The 25,475-nt window shown below is 47.6% G+C and overlaps 1 protein-coding gene across 6 annotated transcripts in view; it reads right to left on the bottom strand.

The window, feature by feature from the left end:
- PHF20 (PHD finger protein 20) overlaps window positions 1-25,475 on the bottom strand; it is a 157,185-nt gene that overhangs the window by 48,084 nt on the left and 83,626 nt on the right. For 4 of the 6 annotated variants that reach the window (XM_088480691.1, XM_088480689.1, XM_088480692.1 and 1 more), the window contains one exon: window positions 11,010-11,285. The exons of the other annotated variants lie outside the window; for them this stretch is intronic. In XM_088480691.1, coding sequence (XP_088336817.1) covers window positions 11,010-11,285 — 276 coding nt within the window. The remainder of the gene's footprint in view (window positions 1-11,009; window positions 11,286-25,475) is intronic. 6 annotated transcript variants of the gene reach the window in all.

Genomic DNA, 25,475 nt, shown 5'->3' with positions numbered 1-25,475 from the left:
TTTTAATTGACATTGTCCTAAAAGAGTAATGGTATTTTCTGAAAATACAAAGTCCTCTGGAAAAAAAACTAAGACATGGTATACTGTGTGGGTATGACAAACCGCCCCCTCCCAAAAAAGAAAAAAAAACTGATATTGATGCTGGAATGTGACCAGCGCGAACATTAAAAAAAAAAAAAAAACGACATTAGCACAGGGATGAAACAAGGTGCAAAGGGGTTAAAGTACACGGCTTATAATAAACAGGTTTCATATGTATATAAAGTTGGCAGTATGCAAGGTTTTACAAAAGCACTACTTATTAATAGGCATTTATGGTGGGTACATACTAGATGATATATCATCCGATCCCACGGAACTGCGCGACATATCAGGTACATCGTCTAGTGCAGCGATGGCCAATCTGTGGATCTTGAGCCACATGTGGCTCTTCCGTTTTTCTGATACGGCTCCCCTGACTGACACTGATTGCCTTGTTTGATTGGCGCGCAGCTGTAGAGGCGGCTCGTCCTTTGTGGCAGCAGTCTGCTCCGCTCCGGAGTCATGTATGGGGCGATGTGGTGATGTCACGCCGCGAAGAGGAGGCGGTGCTCAACTTGTGACTGAACCTGAAGCCACAAGGATGCGATCACAGACGCCGGATGCCTACCTACGTGACACAGACAGTCGCAACAGGGTAAAAACTGTTTTTTTATTTCGTTTTTTTCATTTTATTTGTGACATGTGGGGGGGCTGGAGTGGCCAATGGAGTGGGATGGAGTGTGGGAGAAGGTGGTTGGACTGGAGTGGCCCGAAAAGAGAGGGAGGGGCTGTTGTGGCACATAAGGGTCTGCTGTTGTGACACATGAGGGTCTACTGGAGTGACAAATGGGGGTTGCTGGAGTGACAAATGGGGGTTGCTGGAGTGACAAATGGGGGTTGCTGGAGTGACACATGGGGAGATGCTGAAGTGACACCAGGTGGGGTTGGATTATAGTATGTGAATTAGTTTTTTTTTTTCCCCAGTGTATTTCTTGTTTCTTCTTATGTGGATATGGCTTGTTTCACTGTATTTTATATGGATCTGTTTTTTTGTCAATGTTTTTTATGTGGTTCTGGCTTTTTCTTTCCCTTTAATAGTTACCTCCACAGTGATTGAGTGTATGTGCTTTTACATGCTCCTACAAACATCATACCAGGGGCGTGGCCTAGCTGGTCACGCCCATTTTTGCATGTGCGCCTTTGCGGTGCACATGAACTCGGCACTTTGACTTACACACAGATATTTTTGGGCACTTTGCCTCCGATTGGTTGGCCACCCCTGGTCTAGTGTGTACCCATGATATGCGCGCTCCAGAGAGTAGTTAACTACATCTCCAGTCCACTCTACTGCAGGGCCGACGGGGGATGTCGCTAACGGTGTTGCAGCATGACACGTCTCTCCCCCGTCAGACCAGGCATTGGCAAGTGTGTATGCACTTGCCGCATGCCGGGTCCCATCACCGGCGATATTGCGCTGGATGCACATCAGCTAATGTGCACCCAGCTTTAGCTAGCCTGGAGGTGCCCCTTCCATGTAGCACCATCGACCTGTTTGTAATCACATTAGTGTAGATATTAGAAAAAAAAAAAAATAAAGTCACAGACAGGATGTAAAAAGAGAATAATCAATTAATAAGTTAGATTGGGAGACATTACAATTACAGAAAAAAAACAAAAACGTATACCCCCTCAATAGGCTAGGTTTATAAAACCAAACAAATAAGATTCTACCTTAGTTATGGAGGATATCATGGATATTAGTTACCAAGGATATTCTGGAGAGAAAGATTCTGTAATTTGAGGGTATTTGTCATAAAGAGTTCTGCTAAATATGGTGGAACAACCACATTGTGACAGCAGTCTGATAAAACAAGAGATATGGTAAGAACTTACCTTTGTTATCTCTGTTTCTACGAAGTCCATAGGGTCCACAGGGTTGACCTTGGGGTTATAGCTGGAACAGGATCCATGGGCACCACACAGTTAAGCTTTTAGCTCCCAGGATGCACTTGGGTCCTCCTCTATACCCCGCCCCCGAGCCACAGGCACCTCAGTTGGTAAGCAGCCTAGGCCGGAGGAGAATATGGAACAGAGAGAAGGAAGACTGGAACACACAAGAAACCATACTCACAGGAATGGGAGACGGAAAACCGGTGACCAGCCACACAGCCCATTTGAAGCCAGGTGCGTCAGGGCGGGCGCCCTTTCTACTTCAAGGTCCATAGGGGGTCCACAGGGTTGACCTTGGGGATGTCCCAAAGCAGTACAACTAAGGGCGGGGACGCTCCTGTGCTGAAAGGAGCACCCGGCGCCCAAAGGATGCATCCTGAGAGGCGAAGGTGTCAAACGCATAGAATCTCAAAAACGTTTGAAAAGAAGACCAAGTGGCCGCCTTACACAGCTGAACAGCAGAAGCGCCACGTCTAGCAGCCCAAGAGGGACCCACAGAACGAGTGGAATGAGCCTTAACAGAGGCTGGCACAGGTAAACCCTCCTGTGCATAAGCCTCACAAATAACGGAACGAAGCCAACGGGCTAATGTTTGTTTGTTGGCAGGCCAACCCCTCTTGTGAAAACCAAAGAGCATAAACAAGGAATCAGACTTCCTAACCGAAGCCGTCCGGTCCACATAGATTCTAAGCGCCCGGACCACATCTAAGGAAGTCTCACCAGCTGAAATATCAGGGGACTGAAAAGCTGGCACAACAAGTTCCTGATTAATGTGGAACTTCGAGACCACTTTGGGCAAAAACTCAGGACGAGTGCGGAGCACCGCTCTGTCCTGGTGAAAAATCAGGAAAGGAGGGCGACAGGAAAGCGCCCCCAATTCAGACACCCTCCTGGCCGAAGCAATTGCCAGGAGAAAAACGGTCTTAAATGTCAGCCACTTGAGCTCCACCGACTCAAGAGGCTCAAAAGGAGGACCCTGCAGGACCCGTAGAACCACCGCCAAGTCCCAAGGAGCCACGAAGGGAGGCTGGATTCGGAGAACACCTTGGAAAAAGGTGTGAACGTCCGGCAGCATTGCAATCCGCCGTTGAAACCACACAGACAAGGCGGAAACATGAACCTTCAGCGATGCAAGGCGTAAGCCGAGGTCCAATCCTGATTGAAGAAATTCCAAGACCCTAGAAACTCGGAACACCTGAGGATCATAATTTCTCGACTCACACCACTGAAAGTAAGTGTGCCACACCCTGTGATAAATCCGTGCTGAAGCAGGCTTGCATGCCCTGAGCATGGTACCAATAACCGAACTGGAGAAGCCCCGAGACCTCAAGACGGCTGTCTCAAGAGCCACGCCGTCAAAGACAGCCGACCCAGATCCGGGTAAAGACAGGGCCCTTGAGACAACAGGTCCCGACGCTGAGGAAGAAGGTACGGAGCGTCGATGGAGAGGCTCCTGAGATCGGAGTACCAAGGACGTCTGGGCCACGCCGGAGCTACCAGCACTAGCGTGCCGCCGTCCTGCTTGAATTTCCGCAGAACCCGAGGAAGTAGGGATATCGGAGGAAACTGATACGCCAGGTGAAACGTCCATTGCACCGACAGCGCGTCCACCAGACTTGCGCCTGCGTCTCTTGTCCTTGACCCGTAAACGGGCAACTTGTGATTGTGACGGGAGGCCATCAAGTCCAGCTCCGGCAGTCCCCACCTGTCCACGAGTAGCTGAAACACCTCTGGGTGAAGCGACCATTCCCACGGCTGAGGAAGTCCACTTCCCAATTGAGGACTCCAGGAATGAAGACCGCCGAGATCGCTGGAATGTGACCCTCCGCCCAAGTCAGGATGCGAGACACCTCCGACATCGCTGCCCGACTGCGAGTTCTTCCTTGGTGGTTGATATACGCCACCGTGGTGGCGTTGTCGGACTGCACCTGTACCGCCCTTCCGTGAAGAGCGGGGCCGGACGACTGCAGGGCCCTGTATACAGCCCTCAGTTCCAGGATGTTGATGGGAAGAAGAGTTTCTTCCGCAGACCAACGACCCTGGAGATACAATGAGCCGGTCACTGCCCCCCAACCCAGGAGACTGGCATCCGTCGTGAGCAGGACCCAGTCCGGGATCCAAAAGGGGCGCCCCTTGACCAGATGAGCTGTCTGAAGCCACCAAGCCAAAGATTGCCGAACGTCCGGAGACAACACCAGCACCTGAGAGCGGATCCGGTGAGGTAACCCGTTCCATTCCGATAGAATCAGCCCCTGCAGGGGCCGGGAATGGAACTGGGCAAATTCCACCATGTCGAATGTCGACTCCATGGACCCCAGAACTCTCATAGCCGAATGGACCGACAGGCGGCAACTGCGTATCCGCAGCTGTAGGGAGGCGACCTTCTCCGGAGTCAGGAAGATCCTTTGCTGACGCGAATCCAGCAGGGCTCCCAAATGAACCATCCGCTGTGATGGAATCAGGGAGGACTTTTTCCAATCTATCAACCACCCGTGTGCTTGCAGGCAAGCGATAGTCAGGTGGAGATGTTGAAGCAGTACCTCTGGGGAGCTCGCCAGCAACAGGAGGTCGTCCAGATACGGCAGCAGCCGTACATTCTGGTTCCGAAGATGTGCGGCCATGACCGCCATAATCTTCGTGAACACCCTCGGCGCCGTGGAGAGACCAAAGGGTAGCGCCCGGAACTGATAGTGGTGTTGAAGGATAGCGAACCTCAGATACCGCTGGTGCGAAGGTGCTATCGGAACATGGAGGTAGGCGTCCTGGATATCCAGGGACACCATGTAATCCCCCGGTTCCATCGCCAGAATGATGGAACGTAACGTCTCCATCCTGAACTTGGGAACCCTGAGGAATTTGTTCAGAGACTTCAAGTTGAGGATAGGGCGATGAGAACCATTGGGTTTCTGCACCAGAAACAGAGACGAATAATACCCCGTCCCTCGTTGTGATTGAGGAACGGGACCAATGACCCCTGCTTTCAGCAAGGACTCTATAGCCTCCTGATTCCGTAACGCCTTGGTCTTGTCCTGAGAAGGACTCGTGCAGAAAAACTGGTGGGGTGGTCTGTACCGAAAAGACAGGGCGTACCCCTGGGAGACCACTTCTCGAACCCAGGCATCCGTGGTGGTATTGTGCCAGCACTGGGCAAATAGAAGTCGGCCTCCCACTCTGAGGTCCCCCAGAGGGAGGCCCGTCCCATCAGGCCGCAGGTTTATCTTCCTGCTTGGAAGAAGGGCGCCGTGCACTCCAGGCTTGCTTCTTGGGCTTAGAGGCAGTCTTACTCGCAGATTGTCTCGGGAAGGACTGACCTTTCGCCTTCCCCTGAACCCGAAAGGAACGAAAAGCCGAACTCCGAACCTTAGCAGGCAGTGCCGCCGAAGGGAGGAAGGCTGACTTGGATTTAGCCAGGGTATCCACAATTTTGTCCAAGTCCGGACCAAATAGTAATTCCCCATTGAAAGGTAAGGCCTCCAGGCCCTTCTTTGAATCAGAGTCCGCTCTCCAGGACCGCAACCATAAGGATCGGCGGGCAGACACCGCTGCAGCCGATACCCGCGAAGTCAGCAGACTAGCATCTAAAGAAGCTTCTCCAATGTAAGAAGCAGCGTCCCTCATCTGTCCCAACAACGCCCGCTGGACATCCGGAGCGTCATCCGAGAAGGTATCTTCCAATGCACTGGCCCACCCCTCAATGGCCTTGGCCACCCAGGAGATGGCCATGGACGGTCGGGCCACCGCCCCGGAGAGGGAGTAAATAGACTTTAAACAAGTCTCAACTTTCCTGTCCGTGGGATCCTTCAGCGAGGATATCGACGGTAATGGTAAAGTAGCGCCCCGAGTTAAACGGGTGGCATGGGAATCCACCGCCGGTGGAGTTTCCCATTTTTTACAATGTGCCTCAGGGAAGGGATAATTAGAAGCCAACCGCTTCTGAGGAAGGAATCTCTTACTGGGCGCCTGCCAAGCTACCGCCATATGATCCGTCAACTGATCCGACAGGGGAAACACCGCAGAAGCCACCCTAGTTTTTTTTAAACTAGGAAACTTCGACTTAGGAACCGGTGCCTCATCCTCTATAAGAAGAATAGCTCGCACCGCCCTAACCAGTGCTCGCACATTAATGGACGACTTGGTATCCATTTCCTGGACCGAGGCGTCCGAGTCAGTGTCATCAGGGACCTCCCCATCTGAGGAACCCTCTGAGTCCGATACCTGAGCAGCCCGTGCCATGAGTGAGCGTTTTGAAACCCTAGAAGGCATGTCAGTCTGCAACATTGACTGAAAAACCGAGGAAGCGGCCGCCAAATTTTGTACTGAGTTGGAGAGCACATCCACCCAGGGTGGAGGAGTCACCATAGGGGCCTGAAAAGGTACCACAGGCTGCTGCGGCACAGGGGAAGCCTGTATATACATAGGCAACCCCGCATAGGGACCCACCGACTGAGACCCAGGAGGACTCCGCAATAACTGCGGGACACCCGGGGAATGGGGGATGGTCGGCTGGGGTAACGCCCTAGTAGGGAGAGCAGTCGGGACCGATAGACGGTCCGCAATAGACACCAGCACTTGAGAAAAATCGCCCACGGTGGTTCCTGCGTCAGAGAAGGTCTGGATGGGCCAGGAGCCACCTGGCACCGACTACACAGACCCTCCTGTGACAAATCCTCCCTATCCACTCCTGTAGAACAGCGTCCGCAGGAGGCCAACATCGGAGCCACTGAGCGCTCAACCTCCTCGTTTGACATGACAGAATATATTATATATCTGGCACCAGGGTAGAAGTAAAACGCACTCACCGGTGTGCTGAACAACAGCCCACAATATGGCACTGAGTAGCACACAACTGTATGTGACGGACCTCACAAATACGTGATCTATATAAGTGAGGTCAGTAGAAACACCCCTCCCCCACACACCTGTAGGGCTTGTAGGAGAAGTAAAGGGATAGGTATAAGCTGACAGTAAGCGGAAAATAAGCACAGACAGGCAGCACTAGCAAAAATCACATACCATGCAGAAGTATTACTCACTGCACCTTTACACTACAATCAACCTGCCCAGATTCAGTGTCTGGGAGGGCTATAGTGCTGTGTACGCTGTCCTTAATCAGGGGAGAGGTACACAGGGGGACCGGTCCACATGCTCCCTGAGAGTTCTGCGCTGCCACTGTGAGAAAATGGCCGCTGGAGACCTCAGAGGAGGAGTGGCCGAAGAGTCTGCAGCTCAGCGACGCCAGACTGCGTGCTGAAAGGCGCGCTGAGCTGAGGGGAGGAGCCGCTGACAGGGAAGGCTTCCTCCCCTGGCTGGCCATAACCCCAGGGATGCTGGCTTCCCGCTTGCCCCTTTATCCCTGGTGGTCTAGTGGTCCCACGGGTTATGGGGGGGGACCGCCGCCACTGCCAGCAGCCTCCGGTCTGTCCCCAGGACCGGAGGCTAAAGGACTGCATTTAAGGCATTCTGCGCGCCGCCGCTAGCCAGCGACGCGCGGCTCACCTGCATCCCCGGCGACTCCAGCAGCAGTCCTGGGAGGTAGACAGAGTCCGGCTAGTACGGACTCTGCCCTCCCGCCGCGATCCCCAGATCAGTACTGGCGTCGCGGCGCCAGTCGGGGATCAGAGCGGCAGCGTGGGCGTCTGTACAGACAGCCCTTCGCCGCCGTCTGTAGTAAAAGAAACTAAAATAAATAAATAAATAAAAAAGCTTCTGGGAGCTGCTCCTGCAGCCCCCCTGCGCGGTGACCGACTCCGGCCGGGCACCAGCTTACACTGAGGTGCCTGTGGCTCGGGGGCGGGGTATAGAGGAGGACCCAAGTGCATCCTGGGAGCTAAAAGCTTAACTGTGTGGTGCCCATGGATCCTGTTCCAGCTATAACCCCAAGGTCAACCCTGTGGACCCCCTATGGACCCTGAAGTAGAAATGGCTGTTAATCTCAACAAGTGTAGGACACCACAGTTCACACATTGCACATCCATAGGACCCAAAGAGTAGGGCTGTGGCGAATATGTCAAACCCAATGCAAGGGGCGTTATCATTTGATCTTGTCTTTGGTTGTGATAATATTCTCGACCAAGATTTTTGAACTGCGTGCTCTAGGTGACCAGTAAGGGTTCCACCCAGTCGATGTCATTGAGGCTGGCTTCTAGGCATGTTTGGTGTAAACATAGCTTGGAGAAGTGAATAATGAAATAACAGCAGTTGGTGTTTGAGGTCCCTGCAAGACATGTGGCTGCAAATAAACGGTTACAGTTTCCAGGCGTTCCAGTAGGTCACATGTTCTAGGTCATCCAACAGGTGCACAGGGAGAGTTCAACAACATTTTCTAGAGCACCATGGTGATGGCATTGTAAATGTCGCACAGACGTTTTGCCACATAACTAGTAAACAAAGCACCAATTACAAAGCCAATATTTTACTGCAAATCTACGGACCAAGGCCCTCATTCAGAGCCGTACGCTCTGAGCAGAGCGCACGCTCTGAATGAGGGCCGGGCTCCATTTTCATGGAGCGTCCTCCTGGACGCTCGTATAGCTGTGGGTCACCACCCACAGGCTATACGAGCGTGCATTTTGATGGCCGCGATGGTCGTGACCATCGAAATTGCGAGCCGGAGCCTGCGGTTGAGGTTTTCAACCGCAAGCTCCGGAGTGATTTTGGCTCTATCAGAGCCAAAATCACTCCCACTGACATCACTAGTGATGTCAGTGGGCCGGCTTCTGACGGGAGGCGTTCCCGTGGGAACGCCCCCGTCAGGGAGGCACGCCCCCGGCACGCCCACCAAAGGGGGCGTGCTGTCAATCAACATTGACAGCACGCCCCCTTTGATCGGACACAACGAGCGAAGGAAAGTCCTTCGCTCGTCGTGTCTGGCGCATGCGCACGACGGAGCTCCCTCCGTCGTGCGCATGCTCAGTGCGGACCATCGACCCACTTGCGAGCGGACAGCCGCTCGCGAGTGGGTCTGAATCAGGCCCCAAGTCCTTTAATTTGGTATAGGTCGTTCTATGCTCAGACAACGGTATCATAGAAATATGTCCCTCATAAAAGTTGTCCTTCTACTATTAATAGGTAGATAACAAGCACAGCCGCTTAAGTCTGGCATAAAAGCATTATCTACAACTATAAATGAAATTTAAGAATGCAATTCTTGCAGAGATCTAATCAAAACACAATTTGTTTGTTTGCTTTGGAAATAAGAGTATTAATTTCTTTTAACCACAGTGTTATCCATGCCTAGATAAGTTATACAACGAAGTGTAAATTCATTTTACTTGTATTCACTATATTAGGTTACTATACTGTATGTAAACAGGGTCTAGTGAAAATATTTTTAAAGCCAAGACCACCATTTTTAGACTGGTCTGCTGTGAGCATTGGGATCAAGTGTTTTACTATAGTTAATTGCTATGGAGGGTATACTACTTGCACAAGGTAAATCACATGATCATGCCCATTGTATACAGGAAGGTTATGTGTATGTTTACATGTGCCAAAATCATGTCCATTTCCACACTTTTTCTTTTATCTACCTAGTGAAACATACAATTTCAGGAAAAGCATGGCACAAAAACAAATAAATGAATGAATGGTACCATAAGCAGCACTGAACTATGCACTTTGTTTTTCTGAGACTGTAAAGGCATGAACATGTCTCAAAGAGCAAAGAATAATAAAAAGAAAAAATTCATACATTATATATATATATATATAAAAACTTAAAATGAAAAACATGTTATTCTTCTTTTCCTACTATTGGACATTAAAATATCTATTACAAAAGTGAAGATGTTGCAATTTATCAGTTACAGCATCGCTGATCGATGAGAACAGTGTGCTATAGTTTACCACTCTGTATCCATAGAGGGAGTGGAAGTGTAGCTGAAAAGAACATGCACAGGAGCTCAATGTCTATAACTACTCACAAGACTGTGCCCAGTATATAATTTTTCAATTACTACATTCAGGGAACACCCAGTCATCACATGGGGGGAGGTAGTTGAAATCCTGACTGTCGGGATGCAAGCTCACAATGCCGGCGCCAGCATCCTGAGGGTAAGTAGTGGGTATAGGGGAAGGGTTTGGAACTAGAGGGGAGGGTCAGGGGGAAGTTTAGGCTTAAGGTGCGGGGAGGGAGGTTAGGATGCTTACCGACAGGTGTCAGTAGCCTAACCCTGTCTGGATGCCAGGTCAAGATTCTGATCGCTGAGATCTTCAGCGCCGCCATCCCGTACCTAACCCATCACATGGTATCCGGTCAGAAGGCCGACAGTAACCATGACGACATTTATAATGGTGACACCACAATGTCAATATGGCTCAAACTGCCGGCAGGCAACAGTTTAGGAATAACAATGGTTAAAGTTAAGCACAGCTGGGAGATTAGGATTAGTGGGGAAAATACTCACCGGTACGCCTCTTCTGAGACATCGCTGCCAGGACCCGGAAGACGACGCTGGAGCAGCTGGGACAAGGTAAAACAGCTTGACCACAAAGGACTGTTTGTCGACAGTTCATAGTGTCGACATATGATATAATACATAACTGTCGACCAATCATACCCACCCTGATCACATACTTATATTAAATTGACTGAGTGAGATGAGACAAAAAGATAAGATAGCTGTTGAAATAGAAAATAAAAAAAGTGTACATTTGATTTTTGATTTTTTTTTTGGTGGTGAAAGGTTCTTCCACTTTGATTCATGTTTTTTGACAGGTGCTAATGAAATACTTTACCTTACATATACTGTATGCTCTTTTCGCCCCAAACAACAGATTCTGAAGGCCAAGCATCTGCTCAGTTATCGAATACAGCACAGCTGTGGCTGTCACATTTACAGTAAGGAGAAAATTGTATATTCATTGTAAAGAGGAAAAAAAAAAAAAAAAAGATTATGCACTACTCTAGTAAAATGAAACATATAGGTCAAGTATCACCTGTGTCTCAACCATGATCTGGTTATTAAAGGACACTATTACTACAGCACTACAATCTACACTTGAACAGAGCCACAGGACATAAAGGCAAACTGTCTTACGCAGAGAACCAGAGGTGGTGCGTCTCCTCTTTGAGGTTTGCTGGTTGGCCTTTTCATGAGCTAAAGAGCCTCTTGTCTGCATATGCCTGGTCATAGTGCTCTGATCCTGCTCTGCCTTTTCAACTCCATGGAAATACTTCATATGGTAATGAAGCAGTTTGGCTTTGCGAAAAGATTTGTTGCAATCCAAAATCTTGCATTTAAACCTGTTAGGGTCCAGTTCCATGGTCACAGCTTTGGGAGCTATATCATCAGGTTTCTTCAAAGTATTTGTTACTGTAAGAACATAAAATTAAGAAAAAAAAAATAGAAAAAATAAAATAAAAATGAAAGCAGTATTTGACCTAAAATTAAAGAAAAAAATAAAGACAAAATAAAACTAAAAGGCAAATAAAAAACAAACAAAATGTACTCAAATTTAACAAACTACATAGTTTCTGACACATTACAAAAATAGCTTCAACAACAATGACAGACAGCCAGGTTAAATGTTCCTACAACTAAGCAGTTTAGCACATATTTCAAGACTACATTATCCTGCTACCAAGCAGACTTAGATCTCTGGACTTAAAATTAAATCCACTTGTCTCAATCTATTTGGGGGGACACTAGGAACGTGGATTGTAGAGGGCGTAAAACTCAAAACTTGGTCACCATCACCTGTAAATAGGGTTCCAAAATGGATCCAGACCAGTAAATTTAACGTGAAGTCCAAAAATCCCTTTTTTTTTCATTCACCTTCTTTGGGGGACTCTGCTACCATGGGAAAATTAAAAAGCTTTCCCTAGGCTAGGCTCAGACAGAGCTGCTCAAAATTTTCTGCTAAAAATTGGCATCCTTCGATATAAAAACACTGAAGGTGTGTAGTATTGGTAAATGGATGACAGACCAGGTTGCAACCAGAAGTGTTCGATTGAGGCTCCATGCCGGCCTGGCTAGAAAATACTCATGATCTGCCACAGTGGGCTGCAATGTTATCAGGAATTAGATTGTTCTCAGAGGTATACATCTAGATGTGATTCAACCTGACCACCAACTGTTTTGTATTGACATAAAGAGCAAGTAGACTATACACGTTTATACAGAGAGATTTTCTGTGTGTAGATTCTCAAAACTATAACTACTGATTTAACAATTCTCTCAACATTTCCTATACACGCTGAAGCTTTTCTCCAGGTAATATATCCAAGAAAACTCCGGGACTAAAGCTGGCAACACACTATATGATATTTGCCCCAGCAACTATATATTGTGCGTGCTGTACACTGCATGATCTGGCATACGACAGAACGATGTGTCATTATATTCTACATGTAACATCCCTGTGTCATTCATTGCGTCGTCTCACATTAAACAATGTGTACGATATATCATTTCCGATCCACGTCGGTACGATATATCGTAGAGTGTGTTCCCAGCTTAAGGTTTTGAATATCTCGGAGACAAAAGTAACTGAGGTGGGACCTAAGCAAAAGTCACTAGACGAAGGAGAAATCAGTTCTTAGACCTCCCCCTGGCATTTTGGCAAAGGAGTCTTTGTCAACTCTAATGTCTTGATATAGGTCTGCACCAATCTATGGCGGAAATGCAATTGTTTTTGAGCACACGATCTATCTAAACTGACATGGTGATATTCAATTGCTAAATGTTTTTGAGCATGTCCCGTCCAAATAAACAGGGTTTAACCCCATGTAAAGTGGCTAAAAACTTGTCTAAAGCTCAGCATAATGTGCCTAAATGTTAGTTTGGTCACCCAGAACAGGAACAGCGACTATTTCAGCTCGTCACTCAGGAGGGTGTGAGCGGATATCATGCACCCGCACTAGTTGGCAGAAACAACCGAATAACCATGACGACCAGGACTTGCAACAACTGAATCCCCCCTAGGAGGTAATTTGGCTTGGTATTTGGAACACATGAAATACACAACACTTGGAATGGTCTTTATTTAAAAAATTTATTTATTATATTGTAGCATGAAAAGGAATGACTGGAAAAAGTCAGTACTTAATATATTAGAGACAGAAAGTTTATACACAGTACAGAGCTCAGATATGTAGAGATATCAGGCACAACCAGATGTTGTACAAAGCAGTAGGAAGAGCCTAAACTGCAAAGAGCAGAGATTCAACGCAATTCCCAGTCAGAAAATAGCTCCACTTAGGAATATCTGCCTATGGATTCTGGTGGACTTTCCACATAGGAAAGGCCGCCAATGAGCTGACCCCTTATATGGGCACCTTCTACCATGAGCCCAGTCTTGGCTGCCATAGAGGTTTATATAGCAGCAGTGAAAAGCATGGAGAAATTGTACTCCATAAATGCTACTTCAAAGCTGATTCATTTCTATAGACAACTCCACTGGTCAGTCTATAGAATAGGTAGGAGCTGATTGATTGCAATGGGCAACTTCTCCACACTTTTTACTGCTTGATGCATAAACGCCATAGGAAGAGAACAGAGTTTCAATGAGCCAGAGCTGCTGCACCTAGTGTGGGGTTCTGTGCACCAGTGCTCTGGGGTACCCGCTGACAAAGAAAGTCAGTGACCAGGTGACACCATCCATCCAGAAGCCACTAAGCGTGGGGTGCGTGAAAACGATTAAGTGCTTATTACTAGCTCTTACCAGCTGAGTTTTTTTTTAATAGAGCATAGAAAATATACACTGCTGCAGCTAAAAGAAACAGTGAATACTCCTGGGCTGCTATGTCGAAAATGGATCTCCAACTGGTGAAAGGTTGTAGACAAACTAAAAAATAGGTTTTGTACTCCAGCCACATCCCCTCTACAAAACAAGGTAGCAGAGCCTCTCAAAAAGGATAAATGAAAAATCAGAACAGCAACTTAAACACTGCTGGGGACAAAAATGATGTAATTTTTGCAAGTGCCTACAAATAATTGTTTTTAATAATTTTGCTTTCTTTTATGATTGATGGCTGTATGTGAGATGGTATGAAGCCACTTATGTAAGTGTAACAAACATCTAGTAAGAATTTTCATTCAGGGGTGCACATTATAAAATATACTTTAAAAGTTCCATTGCTACGGTCGGTATGTTACCAATTTAAAATAAATATTTTGCTTAGCACAGTAAACACAGAATTGCATCTACACAATTATGCGACAGTTTGAAAAAAGAAAATAGGGAGAAAAAAAACAAAACAAAACATTTTCGATGGCATCTCAATCACAAGAAAAAGTAGTATATAAGGCTGCTCTCATCACTTGTCACTTGATGGCAGCTTAGGAAAACAGGGATCTACCTTCCCTGAAACAGATATAGGAAAAATATGGCGTCTCCCAGAGCTTCATTGTATCAATGAAGATATATTAAAATATTAAATCTCGTACATACTAATACCTTAGATATAGTGTGGCAGGGCTAGCACAGAACTGACAGGGATGTAAGAATGCAGGGTGTCAGATCCAGGCCAGGTATTATGTGTTCGAGTCTGAGCAGCAGGCTTGATTGCAAGCACCTGTCAATGGCTGGTAAAAACACTTCAGACACAAAGAACAGTGTTCCTGACGATGGACAAGCCGGCTAGGCAATAGGCTGGGGGGTTTGGGCTACGCTAGGGACTATAGGTACTCTGTACCAACTTTGCTAAGAAGATTGTAACTGGTTATGCTGTGACCTGTGTTGCTCTTTGAAGACGTTGTAAACTGCCTGTAATATCTGACCTGTGAAACCTGCATTGTCCTGTGCAACCTGCCTGTGGTGGAGAATAAAAGTGAATTGGATTCTACCCTCTCTATGTGATCCTGGTCACAAAAGATACTTGAGGCGTGCCTTCAATAATGGGAAAAATATTTAAAGTATAAAATTAATGTGTGATATGAATTGTTGTGTCGCACCTAATACTGGTATACATATGGCAATACATTCACAAAACAACATTTAACATATAATAATGTCCATAAGGTGCAGGTAAGTGGGAGGAGATGGTTGATACGCTTGATAGGGAATTACTCTACAGGAGGTGAAGCTAGTGCTGGAGAAAATACCAAACGTGTTGACACTCATATTGGACTGTGCAATGTAGATTTAAAGAAAGCTGGCCATCTCCAAACCTCAGTGTTAAAGTAGTAGTTTTTCTAGAAGAGCGAGTTAAAGGGAAAGGAGGGGTGAACCCCAAAAACCTTCATGGATAGACCCACACAGTAGGTAATGCCGGTTTCCCTAATCACATGCAGGTGAGCTAATAGATGTACGTGGTTCCAGCAATTCCCATACAGATAAATACTTTACCTACTGGGTGTCAAGAGTTTATTTACCCCTTGCAAACTTTATGTTTAAAAATGAGAGTTATGGTAAAACTTACCCTTGTTAACTCTTTCTTCGAAGTCCATAGGGCTCACAGGGAGACCTTGGGGCGTAGGTGGTGAATGAGGACCCTGGGAACCAAAGGCCGGAGGAGGAGAAGAGTGAAGGAAGACTGGTACACACAAGAATGACACTCTCACGGAGAAGGAGACGGGAAACCGGTGACCAGAAACACAGCCCATATGAAGCCGGGTGCCCTGTGGACCCTAAGGACTCTGAAGAAGAAAATTAGTTATGGTAAAACTTACCTTTTTAACTTTCTTCAGAGTCCATAGAGCTCCACAGGGAGACCTTGGGGATGTCCCAAAGCAGTCCTTTAAGGGTGGAAACGCTCTTGCGTTGAGAAGAGAATCTGGCACCCAAAGGAAGCATCCAGAGTGGCAAAGGTATCGAAGCTCAAAAATATATGAACAGAGGACCACGTGGCCGCCTTACAAAGCTACTCAGCTGAGGCGCCACGGCAAGCTGCCCACGAAGGACCCATTGGAGTAGAAAGAGCAGTAACAGTAGCCGGTACAGGAAAACCTGCCTGCGTGCAAGCCTGTGAGATAGTCATACAAAGCCATCTAGGCAATGTTTGTTTGTTGGCTGGCCATCCTTCTTCTAAAAAATCCATAGAGCACAAACAAGGAGTCTGATTTCCAACATACCGTATATACTCGAGTATAAGCCGAGGTACCTACTTTTACCACAAAAAACTGGGAAAACTTAATGACTCGAGTATAAGCCTAGGGTGGGAAATGCAGCAGCTGGTAGTGCCCCCCAGTAGTAATTCCCCCTGGTAGTGCCCCCAGTGGTAATCCCCCCCTGGTAGTGCCCCCAGTGGTAATCCCCCCCTGGTAGTGCCCCCAGTAGTAACCCCCCCCCCCCCCTGGCAGCTCCTCCAGTGGTAATCCCCCCTTTTAGTGCCCCTTGTAGAAATCCCCCCCCTGGTAGTGCCCTCTGTAGTAATCGCCCCCTGGTAGTGCACCCAGTAGTCCCCCCCCCGTAGAGAGAGACGTGATAAGGGTAAAAGAAAAAAATCACTTACCTGAAACCCCCCGCTCCTTGTCCCGCCGCTAACAGCTCCTCCGGCCGCTTTGCATGGGAGAGAAGTCATTATTCATGACGTCTCTCCCATTACCCACTGCGGGAGCCGGAAGATGGCTGAAGTCTGACAGACTCTCAGCGGCTGCTGATTACAACAAACACACAGCTGCCGGCTCCGGCGGCTGTGTGTTTGGCAGTGTGTAGTGCTCACCGAACTCCGTCCGGTCAGCGCTACACACTTCACTCGAGTATAAGCTGAGGGAGTACTTTTTCAGCAAAAAAAATGTGCTGAAAAACTCGGCTTATACTCGAGTATATACGGTATATCCTAAGGGCACGGATCACATCCAAGGAGGCCTCACCTGAAGAGAGGTCTGGTGATTGAAAGGTCGGGACTACAATTTCCTCATTAATGTGTTAACTAGTAACTTTTGGAAGGAACCCAAGGCGAGTCCTAAGTACTGCCCTGTCCTGGTGGAAAATTAGAAATGGGGAGCGACGGGAGAGCGCCCCTAAATCTGCCACTCTTCTGGCTGACGCTATAGCCAAAAGAAAGTCTTCACTGTTAACCACTTAAGTTCCACAGAATCCAGGGGTTCAAATGGAGGGCCCTGTAGGGTGCGAAGAACTGACAAATCCCAAGGAGCCATTGGAGGGACAAAGGGAGGTTGAATTCGGAGGACAGCCTGGAGGAAGGTGTGGATATCTGTTAGTGGAGCAAGTCTATGCTGGAACCAAATGGACAGAGCAGAGACATGCACTTTCAGTGAGGCCAGGCGGAGTCCTAGGTCCAATCCAGCTTGAAGAAAGGCCAGGACTCTGGAAGTCCTAAACCATTGGGGGTTGTAGCTTCTGGTACTACACCACTGGAAATATGTATGCCACACTCTGTGGTAGATCCAAGCAGAGGCTGACTTATGCGCTCTGAGCATAGTTTTGACTACAGCGCTAGAGAAACTTTTGGAGCTCAGGAGCAATGTCTCGAGCCACGCCGTCAAAGACAGACGACCCAGATCCGGGTAAAGGCAAGGACCCTGAGACAACAGATCCAGTAGCAAGAATGGAGTGTCGATGGAGAGACTCCGAAGATCCGAGTACCAGTGACATCTGGGCAAAGCTGGAGCCACCAGCAGGACAATGCCTCAGTCTTGTTTGAACTTCCGAAGAACTCGAGGAAGAAGGGAGACTGGAGGGAAGAGGTACGCAAACTGGAAGGTCCACTTCATTGACAATGCATCTACAAAGGTTTCCTGAGCATCTCGTTCTGGATCCGTACACAGGCAGTTTGTGATTGTGTCGGTAGGCAATGAGGTCCACTGGTCCTGAAAGGAGTGCGGACCGGTCACTGTGCCCCAGTCCTGGGGTAACCAGTTCCACCTGGAGATCATCAGCCTTTGCAAAGGCCTGGAATGGAATTGAGCATATTCCACCATGTCGAAGGTGGACACCATGGATCCCAGAACCTGCATTGCTGAGTGGATCGACACTCTGCGACTGTAGAGACATCTGCGCATTCATAGTTGAAGTGTGGAGATCTTGTCTGAGGTCAGAAAGATTCTCTGATCCCGAGAATCCAGCAGGGCTCCCAGATTAATCATTCCCTGTGAGGGATTCAAGAAGGACTTTTTCCAGTTGATTAACCATCCGTGCTTGTGCAGGAAAGCAATGGTTAACTGCAGATGGCGGTGAAGCAGTTCTGGGGACCCTGCTAGGAGCAGGAGGTCGTCCAGATAAGGTAACAGTCGGACACCCTGACCACGTAGGTGGGCAGTCATGATTTTGGTTAACACCCAAGGAGCTGTGGATAGTCCATAGGGAAGAGCCTGAAATTGGAAGTGTTGCTGTAGTATAGCAAACCGGAGATATTGCTGATGTGATGGCGCTATAGGTACATGTAGGTACGCGTCCTAAATATCCAGAGATACCATGAAGTCTGCAGGCTCCATAGCTAGGATGATGGAGCGTAGGGTTTCCATCCTGAACCTGTGTACCCGGAGGAATTTGTTCAAGGATTTGAGATTGAGGACAGACCGATGAGACCCATTCGGCTTATGAACCAGAAAGAGAGTAGAATAATAACCAGTCTCTCGCTGAGATAGTGGGACTGGCACAATTACCCCTGCTTGCAGCAAGGACTGTATGGCTTTCTGGATTTGTAAGGCCTTGTTCAGGTCTGAAGGAGGGCCTGTGTAGAAAAACTGGTGGGGAGGCAGTCTGAGAAATTGAGGGCGTACCCGTGAGAGACCACTTCTCTTACCAGCACTGGGCGAACTGAAGAAGTCGGCCTCCCACTCTGGGATATCCCAGAGGGAGGCCCGTCCTGTCAGGCTGAGGGTTTATCCTCTGGTTTTGAAGCAGGGCATCTGGTGTTCTAGGTCTGCTGGGTCCTGGGTTTGGTGGCCGTAGTGGAAGCTGACTGCCTAAGAAAGGACTGACCTTTAGGCTTTCCCTGAGGACGAAAGTACTTAAGTGATGTAGTCCGAGGCCTAGTAGAAGTAGTTGCTAAAGGCAGAAATGCAGTTTTTGATGCTGCCAAGGTGGTTACAATTTTGTCAAGGTCTGGGCCAAACAAGATCTCCCCATTGTAGGGTAACTCTTCTAGGCCTTTCTTGGAATCCGCATCTGCCTTCCATGAGCGTAGCCACGGGGTACGGCGGGCAGACACAGCCGCGTCCGAAACTCTGGAGGTTAGGAGACTGGCATCCAATGTCGCTTCTCTAATATAAGAATCTGCATCTCAAATGTGAGCAACAAGAGACATCTGATCCCTAGAAGCATCTGAGGAAAATGAGTCTTCAAGTGCGTCAGCCCAGCTCTCTATAGCTTTAGCCACCCATGCAATAGCCATGGTTGGACGGGCAACAGCCCCTGAAAGAGTAGATCGATTTCAGGCAAGCTTCCACTTTTCTATCTGTAGGATCCTTCAAGGAAGTAACTGTAGGAATATGCAACGTAGCGCTTTTAATTAAACGCGTAACATGTGAATCCACCGCAGTGGGTGTTTCCCATTTTGCACAATGAGCCACAGGAAAAGGGTAACATGAGGTCAGGCATTTTTGTGGTTGAAACAACTTACCAGGCGATTGCCAGGCTGCAGCCATGTGTTCAGCTATTGAGCCGATAAGAGGGAATTCTGCTAGAGCCACTTTCTGTCGTTTAAACAGAGGGTGCTTGGACTTAGGGGCTGGCTCGTCATCTTCTATTAATAAGATGGGTCTGACAGCTCGTACCAAGGCAGGAATATTAATTTTTGACCGACTCTCATCCTCCTCCAGAGGGGAGTCAGGGTTAGAGAGATCAGCATCTACTGCCTCCTCAGATGATAATTCAGAATCTTAGAGTTGCGTGGACTGTGATAACAACACAGGATGCTTAGAGGGCTTACTGGGTAGGGGCTTCTCACCTTGCAACATTGTTTGAAAGGCATTAGATGTACCCATTAGACTCTGCACAGAGTTAGAGAGTACGTCTACCCATGGTGGGGGCACAGTAGGTACCTGTATCGCCGAAACTTGTTGTGGCAACCCCAAAGGGGGAACTACGGCCTGCTGTGATAACCCCATAGGGTGAACAACAGCCGGAACCGCCAGGCGGTCCGCTATGGTGGCCAGAATCTGAGAAAATGAAGCCCAGGCGGGCTCTTGCACAGGCGCTGGGTTATCTGACGGGCAAGGTGGAGTATAACACTTGCTACATAACCCATCTTGAATCAAATCCTCCTCACTTAAGCCTGCAGCACATAATTTGTATGATAGCAGTATGGATGCAGATGCCTTTTTGCAGCTATGTCTAGCAAAGGCAAGAGTAACAGAGTAATATGGCACACAATATGGCACTGGGTAAAATGCAACCACAGTGTATGTAGGATACTAGTAGGAATGAAATATACTGGTTGTCTTATGCTTGGGAGCTGCAGGAGCACACAGCCCAAATATGGCACAGTGCAACGAACAACTGTATGTGACAAACCTCACAAATACTTAGTTCTATAGATGTGAGGCACAGGAAAACCCCTTAATACACCTGTATGTTAGGGCAATAGTCAGAGAATAAAGGGAAATATATATGCTGACAGTAGATGAGAGAAAAAGACAGACAGCGCTAGCATAAGTCACATACAATGCAGAAATAACCAATAACTGCAAAATGGAACTACAATCAACTACACAGATTCAGCGTATGTAGCGCTATAGCCTAGCAGACAGAACACAGGGAGAGGTATGTAGGGGAACCAGACCCTGCATATTCCTGAGAGTTGCGGCTGTGCCCTTGAGAGAAAATGGCCGCCAGAGACCTCAGAAGGGGCGTGGTAAGAGAAGGAGAACAGCTCAGGGAAGAGAGACCTCAGTGGAATGGCGCCCTGAGGTCTCTGAGGGGAGGAGCCACTTTAACAGGGTAGCTGACCTCACCATGCTGATTATTTAACCACTGGGACACTGGCTCCAGCACCATGTGTACCCTGGTGGTCTAGAGGATCGCGGTGGCTGGAGCCTGCGTCCACACTTAGCACCTCCGGTCTGTCCCATGAGACCAGAGGTATGACTGCCAAGGTGTGGGTCACCATAAGCGGTGGCCCGCCTTACCTGTCCCCTTAACATCCAGCTGCAGTCTGGGTCCTTCCAGGGGGCCGGCTAGCAGGGACCCCGGGATGCTCGCCAATGATCCCCAGTCTGAACTGGCGTCTCGGCGCCGGAAGGGTGATGGAGCTGCAGCGCAGACGTCCTATGGATAGTCTGCTGCTGCGCGCTCTAAGTAGATAAAAAGTAAATGAAAGGAATCATAATATAAACAGCTTTAGGGCTGCCTAAGCTGCCCCCCGAATAATAGTGACCAGACTCTGGCCGGACACCAACGAAACTGAGGTGCCTCTGGCTCGGGGGCGGGGTATGGACCGATGCATCCTGGAAGCTAAAGCTTTAACTGCGTGGTGCCCGGTGTTCTCATCCACCACCTACACACCAAGGTCTCCCTGTGGAGCCCTATGCACCCTGAAGAAGAAAATTACATTTCTGAAGTTACAAGCCTGTTCATACCCAGACCAATCCTTTTCTGGCGTGTGCTTGGCAAAAATGGAGCAAAGTGTCTGCAGGAACACTGGGGAAGCATGCCTGTCTCTCCAGGCTTTGCCAGGAAGCAGAGCGTTCAATTAAATTGTTTTATCCCAGTCTTGGTCCAGATCAGTTCATCACTTCTGCCCTTAGTCAAAAGGGCATCACTTCCACCCCTCACAGCTTACTGAATAGCGATGCTCCTAACTTCTTGGGCAATATATGCACAGTCCAATTGGAGTGTCAATGTAGAGTAATTCCCTCTCAAGCACATCACTCACCTCCTACCACTTCCCTGCACCTTATGGACCATGTAATTTTTTATTTTAACCATTATTGAAGGCACACCTCAAGTATCTATGTATCTATTTTTTTAGTATATATAAGATTTAATATATCTTTATTGATACATCCATTATTAATAAATCAAATGCTTATTTATAAACACGTCGTTAAATTTTTTTAAATAAGCCTAAATGGTGAGAAAATAAGTGCTAGGAGACCCCATATTTCTCCTATCACAAAACCCTTACGGGTAAACGTGTACGATGAAAAGTAATCAAATAGTAATAACACTTTTAAACATTCCGGGAAACTAGCTACATTACCAGATATCCTTTTTTAGCGAACAGGACTATCAACCGTAATCTATAATTAAGAAGGAAAAAAAAACTTGCCATTTTTCATTTACTTCTATATTCCAATGGATCAGGCTGTCATTTATTGGATTACCAATTTACAATATAAGAGATTGATCTCCTATCCGTTACAAGAAAAAAAATATATAAAAAACCACTGCAAGACATCCACCCCAAAACACCACAGTCACACATTTTGATAAACATCTAATGTTTTACATACCATGCTTTTGTCTCACACAAGAAAGTAAAAGTGGTTACTATTAAATGCAACTGATGCTCAAGCGTCCCATACGTCGCCCACCCCTGCAATAGTCAGACCATAGCAGATTGTTGGTTATTTTATAATCAGGGAAGCTTAAAAGGGGCTTTTCACGATAAAAAGTTACTAAATTCCTTAATCTCCAAATAACAGCAAATTGGTTAACGGGTCAAGCCATTGAAAGCCTAAAGGTGCCCACACACATACCGATCTGCCCACGATCAGCCGATGTGTACGATTTGTGTACGATTTCCCTTGAAACTCTCCCCGGCAGCTCTGCACACGATCTCCACATGATTTGGTGTCCAATCTTCAAATGATCTCTCCTGCAGTCAGACTTTTTACAGTGCATCGCGTCCTAAATTGTCAGATCTGCCCTACTGCACGGCAGATCTGAAGATGCGATGTGCGACCAGCGGGGATGCGCATCGCATCGTGAGTGGGGACTCATGATCTCCTCACGATTTGGCCATATTTTACACGATCTGTCGTTCCAATGTGTCGGAATCGGCCAGATTGTGTAAAATATCGCTATGTGTGTGGGCACCTTCACAAAGTACCATTTGTATGATCACTTCACTATTGTGCAGATTGGACTCCTACCAATCGCCTTCAGCCCTGCTCAGCTCTCGCTATCGCAAGGGTGATCTGATACAGCAACTCTAAAGCTGGTCACACATGGTGCGATATGCACCGAGCGACGCAACGGGGGATCTGATGTCCGACATATCGGGAGGTCCCCACGCGCATTGCGATCGGATGGCTGACCGCCCGATATGCTGGTTCCCCCCTTGCGCTGCATGGGATCGCACATCGCATCCCCAGACCGACTGAACCTGCAGTAAGATCTGAGGATGCGATGTACGACCCCACGGGTGCGCACATTATTCGATATCATGCCCATACACGGTACAATATAGCAGCCAAATCGTATCAATCAGTCGTATCGGCTGATTTATCACACAGTGTATGGGCACCTAAAAGCTATCAAAAAGAGCTATTGCATCAGATCTCTCCGTTGCTACAGAGCAGAAAAGATGTGTCTCAAGGTGCCTACACACATAGCGATGTGCTGACGATCCGAGATTGTGCACGATTTCCCTTGAAAACTCTCCTCGGCAGCTCTGCACACGATTTGGTGTTTGCAGTGTCCAATCTTCAAACGATCTATCGTGCAGCCAGACTTTTCTCCAGAGCATTGGGTCCCAGATTGGCAGATCTGCCCTACAGCACGGCAGATCTGACAATGCGATGTACGACCAGCAGGGATGCGCATCGCATTGTGAGTGGGAACTCACGATTTACTCATGATTTGAGCATATTTTACACGATCTGTCGTTCCAATGCGTCGGAATCGGCCAGATCGTGTAAAACATCACTGTGTGTAGGCACCTTCAGCTGATCAGCAGAGTTACCTGGACACTGCAAATAGTTAGGTTTCTAAAGTACCATTACTTGGAAGGGAGGTAAAATTTAGTAGAATTTCGAAATAAAGTTGACCACCATTAGTGATGTCAGGAAATGGATGTGCCAGCATTAACTGAATTGTGCACCTCTGAATAATAGTTTCTTCTAGAACAAGACTAAATAAGAGCAGTGGCACAGGGAGCAGAGAAGACACAGGACCTTATTAGTAATATTAAAGGAGGAATGAGTTGCACACAGAGGATAGAGGGTAACAAGAGAGATACATGTACAAGCTTAGGAGACAAATTGACAAAACTATACTAAACATTCACTAGGTTCTACATTAGCTTCTTGTATGGAAGAGGACTGTACACATTTGCCCATACCAGGGCTCTCAATATAGAACATGCCCAATAAGTATCCAATTCTAAGATCTGGAAAACTAACTCTATATATTTCTGTTGTGCAAGCCACGAGAGTCCAAGCAAAGTCTCAATACTGCACATGGTCACTTTCCAATTTTGCAAAGGGTGTGACATCTTGCTAACTTATGCTGGGCATACACTCTACAATTATCTGTCAGATCTCTGTCCAATCCGACTGGTTGGAATGAAAATCTGGTAATGTATGGGAGCCAATGACAATCGACCATATGATCTTAAAAACTGGAAAATGGGCAAAAACGATTGGTTATATAAAATTAATTTGACCAATTTGTCTGGATGACAATTTTTGTCTGCTTTTCAGTGTTTGTGAGCAAATGGTCGATTGTCATTTGCTTCCATACATAAAGTAGTATTTACTCCAGAAGAGTGAGTTAAAGGGTAAGGAGGGGTGAATCCCATAAACCCTTATGTGTAGCCCCAACACAGTATTTAATGCCGGTTTCCCTAATCACATACAGATATAGCGTTCCGTGCCCTGCCCTATTTCTAAAGAGCAGAAAGCACCCTGCCCTCCGGTGCGGCGCCCTGCTGAAACAGCCTGCGGGATCTGTTCCCTTCCGCGGGCTGCAGTGTCCTGCGGGTAGGGCAAACGGCGGTGCAGCAGTCATTGCCGGTGGATAGACATGCGTCTGGCATCCATTCACAGTGACCGCTGCGCTTGGAGGCTGCCCGGCATGTACGTAAGTGCCGAGCACACCCCCAGGAGTAACTAAAAGTGAACGAGTCATCAAGACACGCCCCTTTTCCTTAGAGCACTAGAGGGGGCGTCTTTCTCTAGGTCCAGCGCCATGCCCGGCACCGGACCTAGAGTGAACACTACAGATAATAAGAGTTATGGTATAACATACCTTTGTTAACTCTTTTCCTTCGAGGTCCATAGCCATTATGTTGGGGTACGAATCCTGGTCACCAAACAGTTAACACAAACGAGCTCTCTGCTCCCAGGATGCACCGGGGTTCCTCCTCATATACCCCACCCCCTGCCTCAGGTAGCCAGTTCGTTACCAAGCTTAAGCAGGCGGAGACAAACAAAGGGTAAGAAAGAAGAAACCCATAACTCATGAGTCCAGACTCTCAAAAGGAGAAACTACGGAAACCTCCCCCAGAACTACAGGTGCGTCTGGGTGGGTGTCCTGTGGACCCCAAAGAAAAAGAGTTAACAAAGGTATGTTATACCATAACTCTTATTTTCTTCTTCGGGGTCCACAGCCATTACGTTGGGTATATCCCAAAGCACTAAACCTACGGGCGGGGACGCTCCCTACTCTCGGAATAGAGGAGAACCCTATGCCCGAAGGAGGCATCCTGA

Source organism: Taudactylus pleione, unplaced genomic scaffold (assembly GCF_031769625.1).
Source record: "Taudactylus pleione unplaced genomic scaffold, aTauple2 ptg000256l, whole genome shotgun sequence".
NCBI lineage: Eukaryota > Metazoa > Chordata > Amphibia > Anura > Myobatrachidae > Taudactylus > Taudactylus pleione.
The sequence above is the reverse complement of the archived record's forward strand: the minus strand, read 5'-3'. Positions and strand labels throughout refer to the sequence as shown.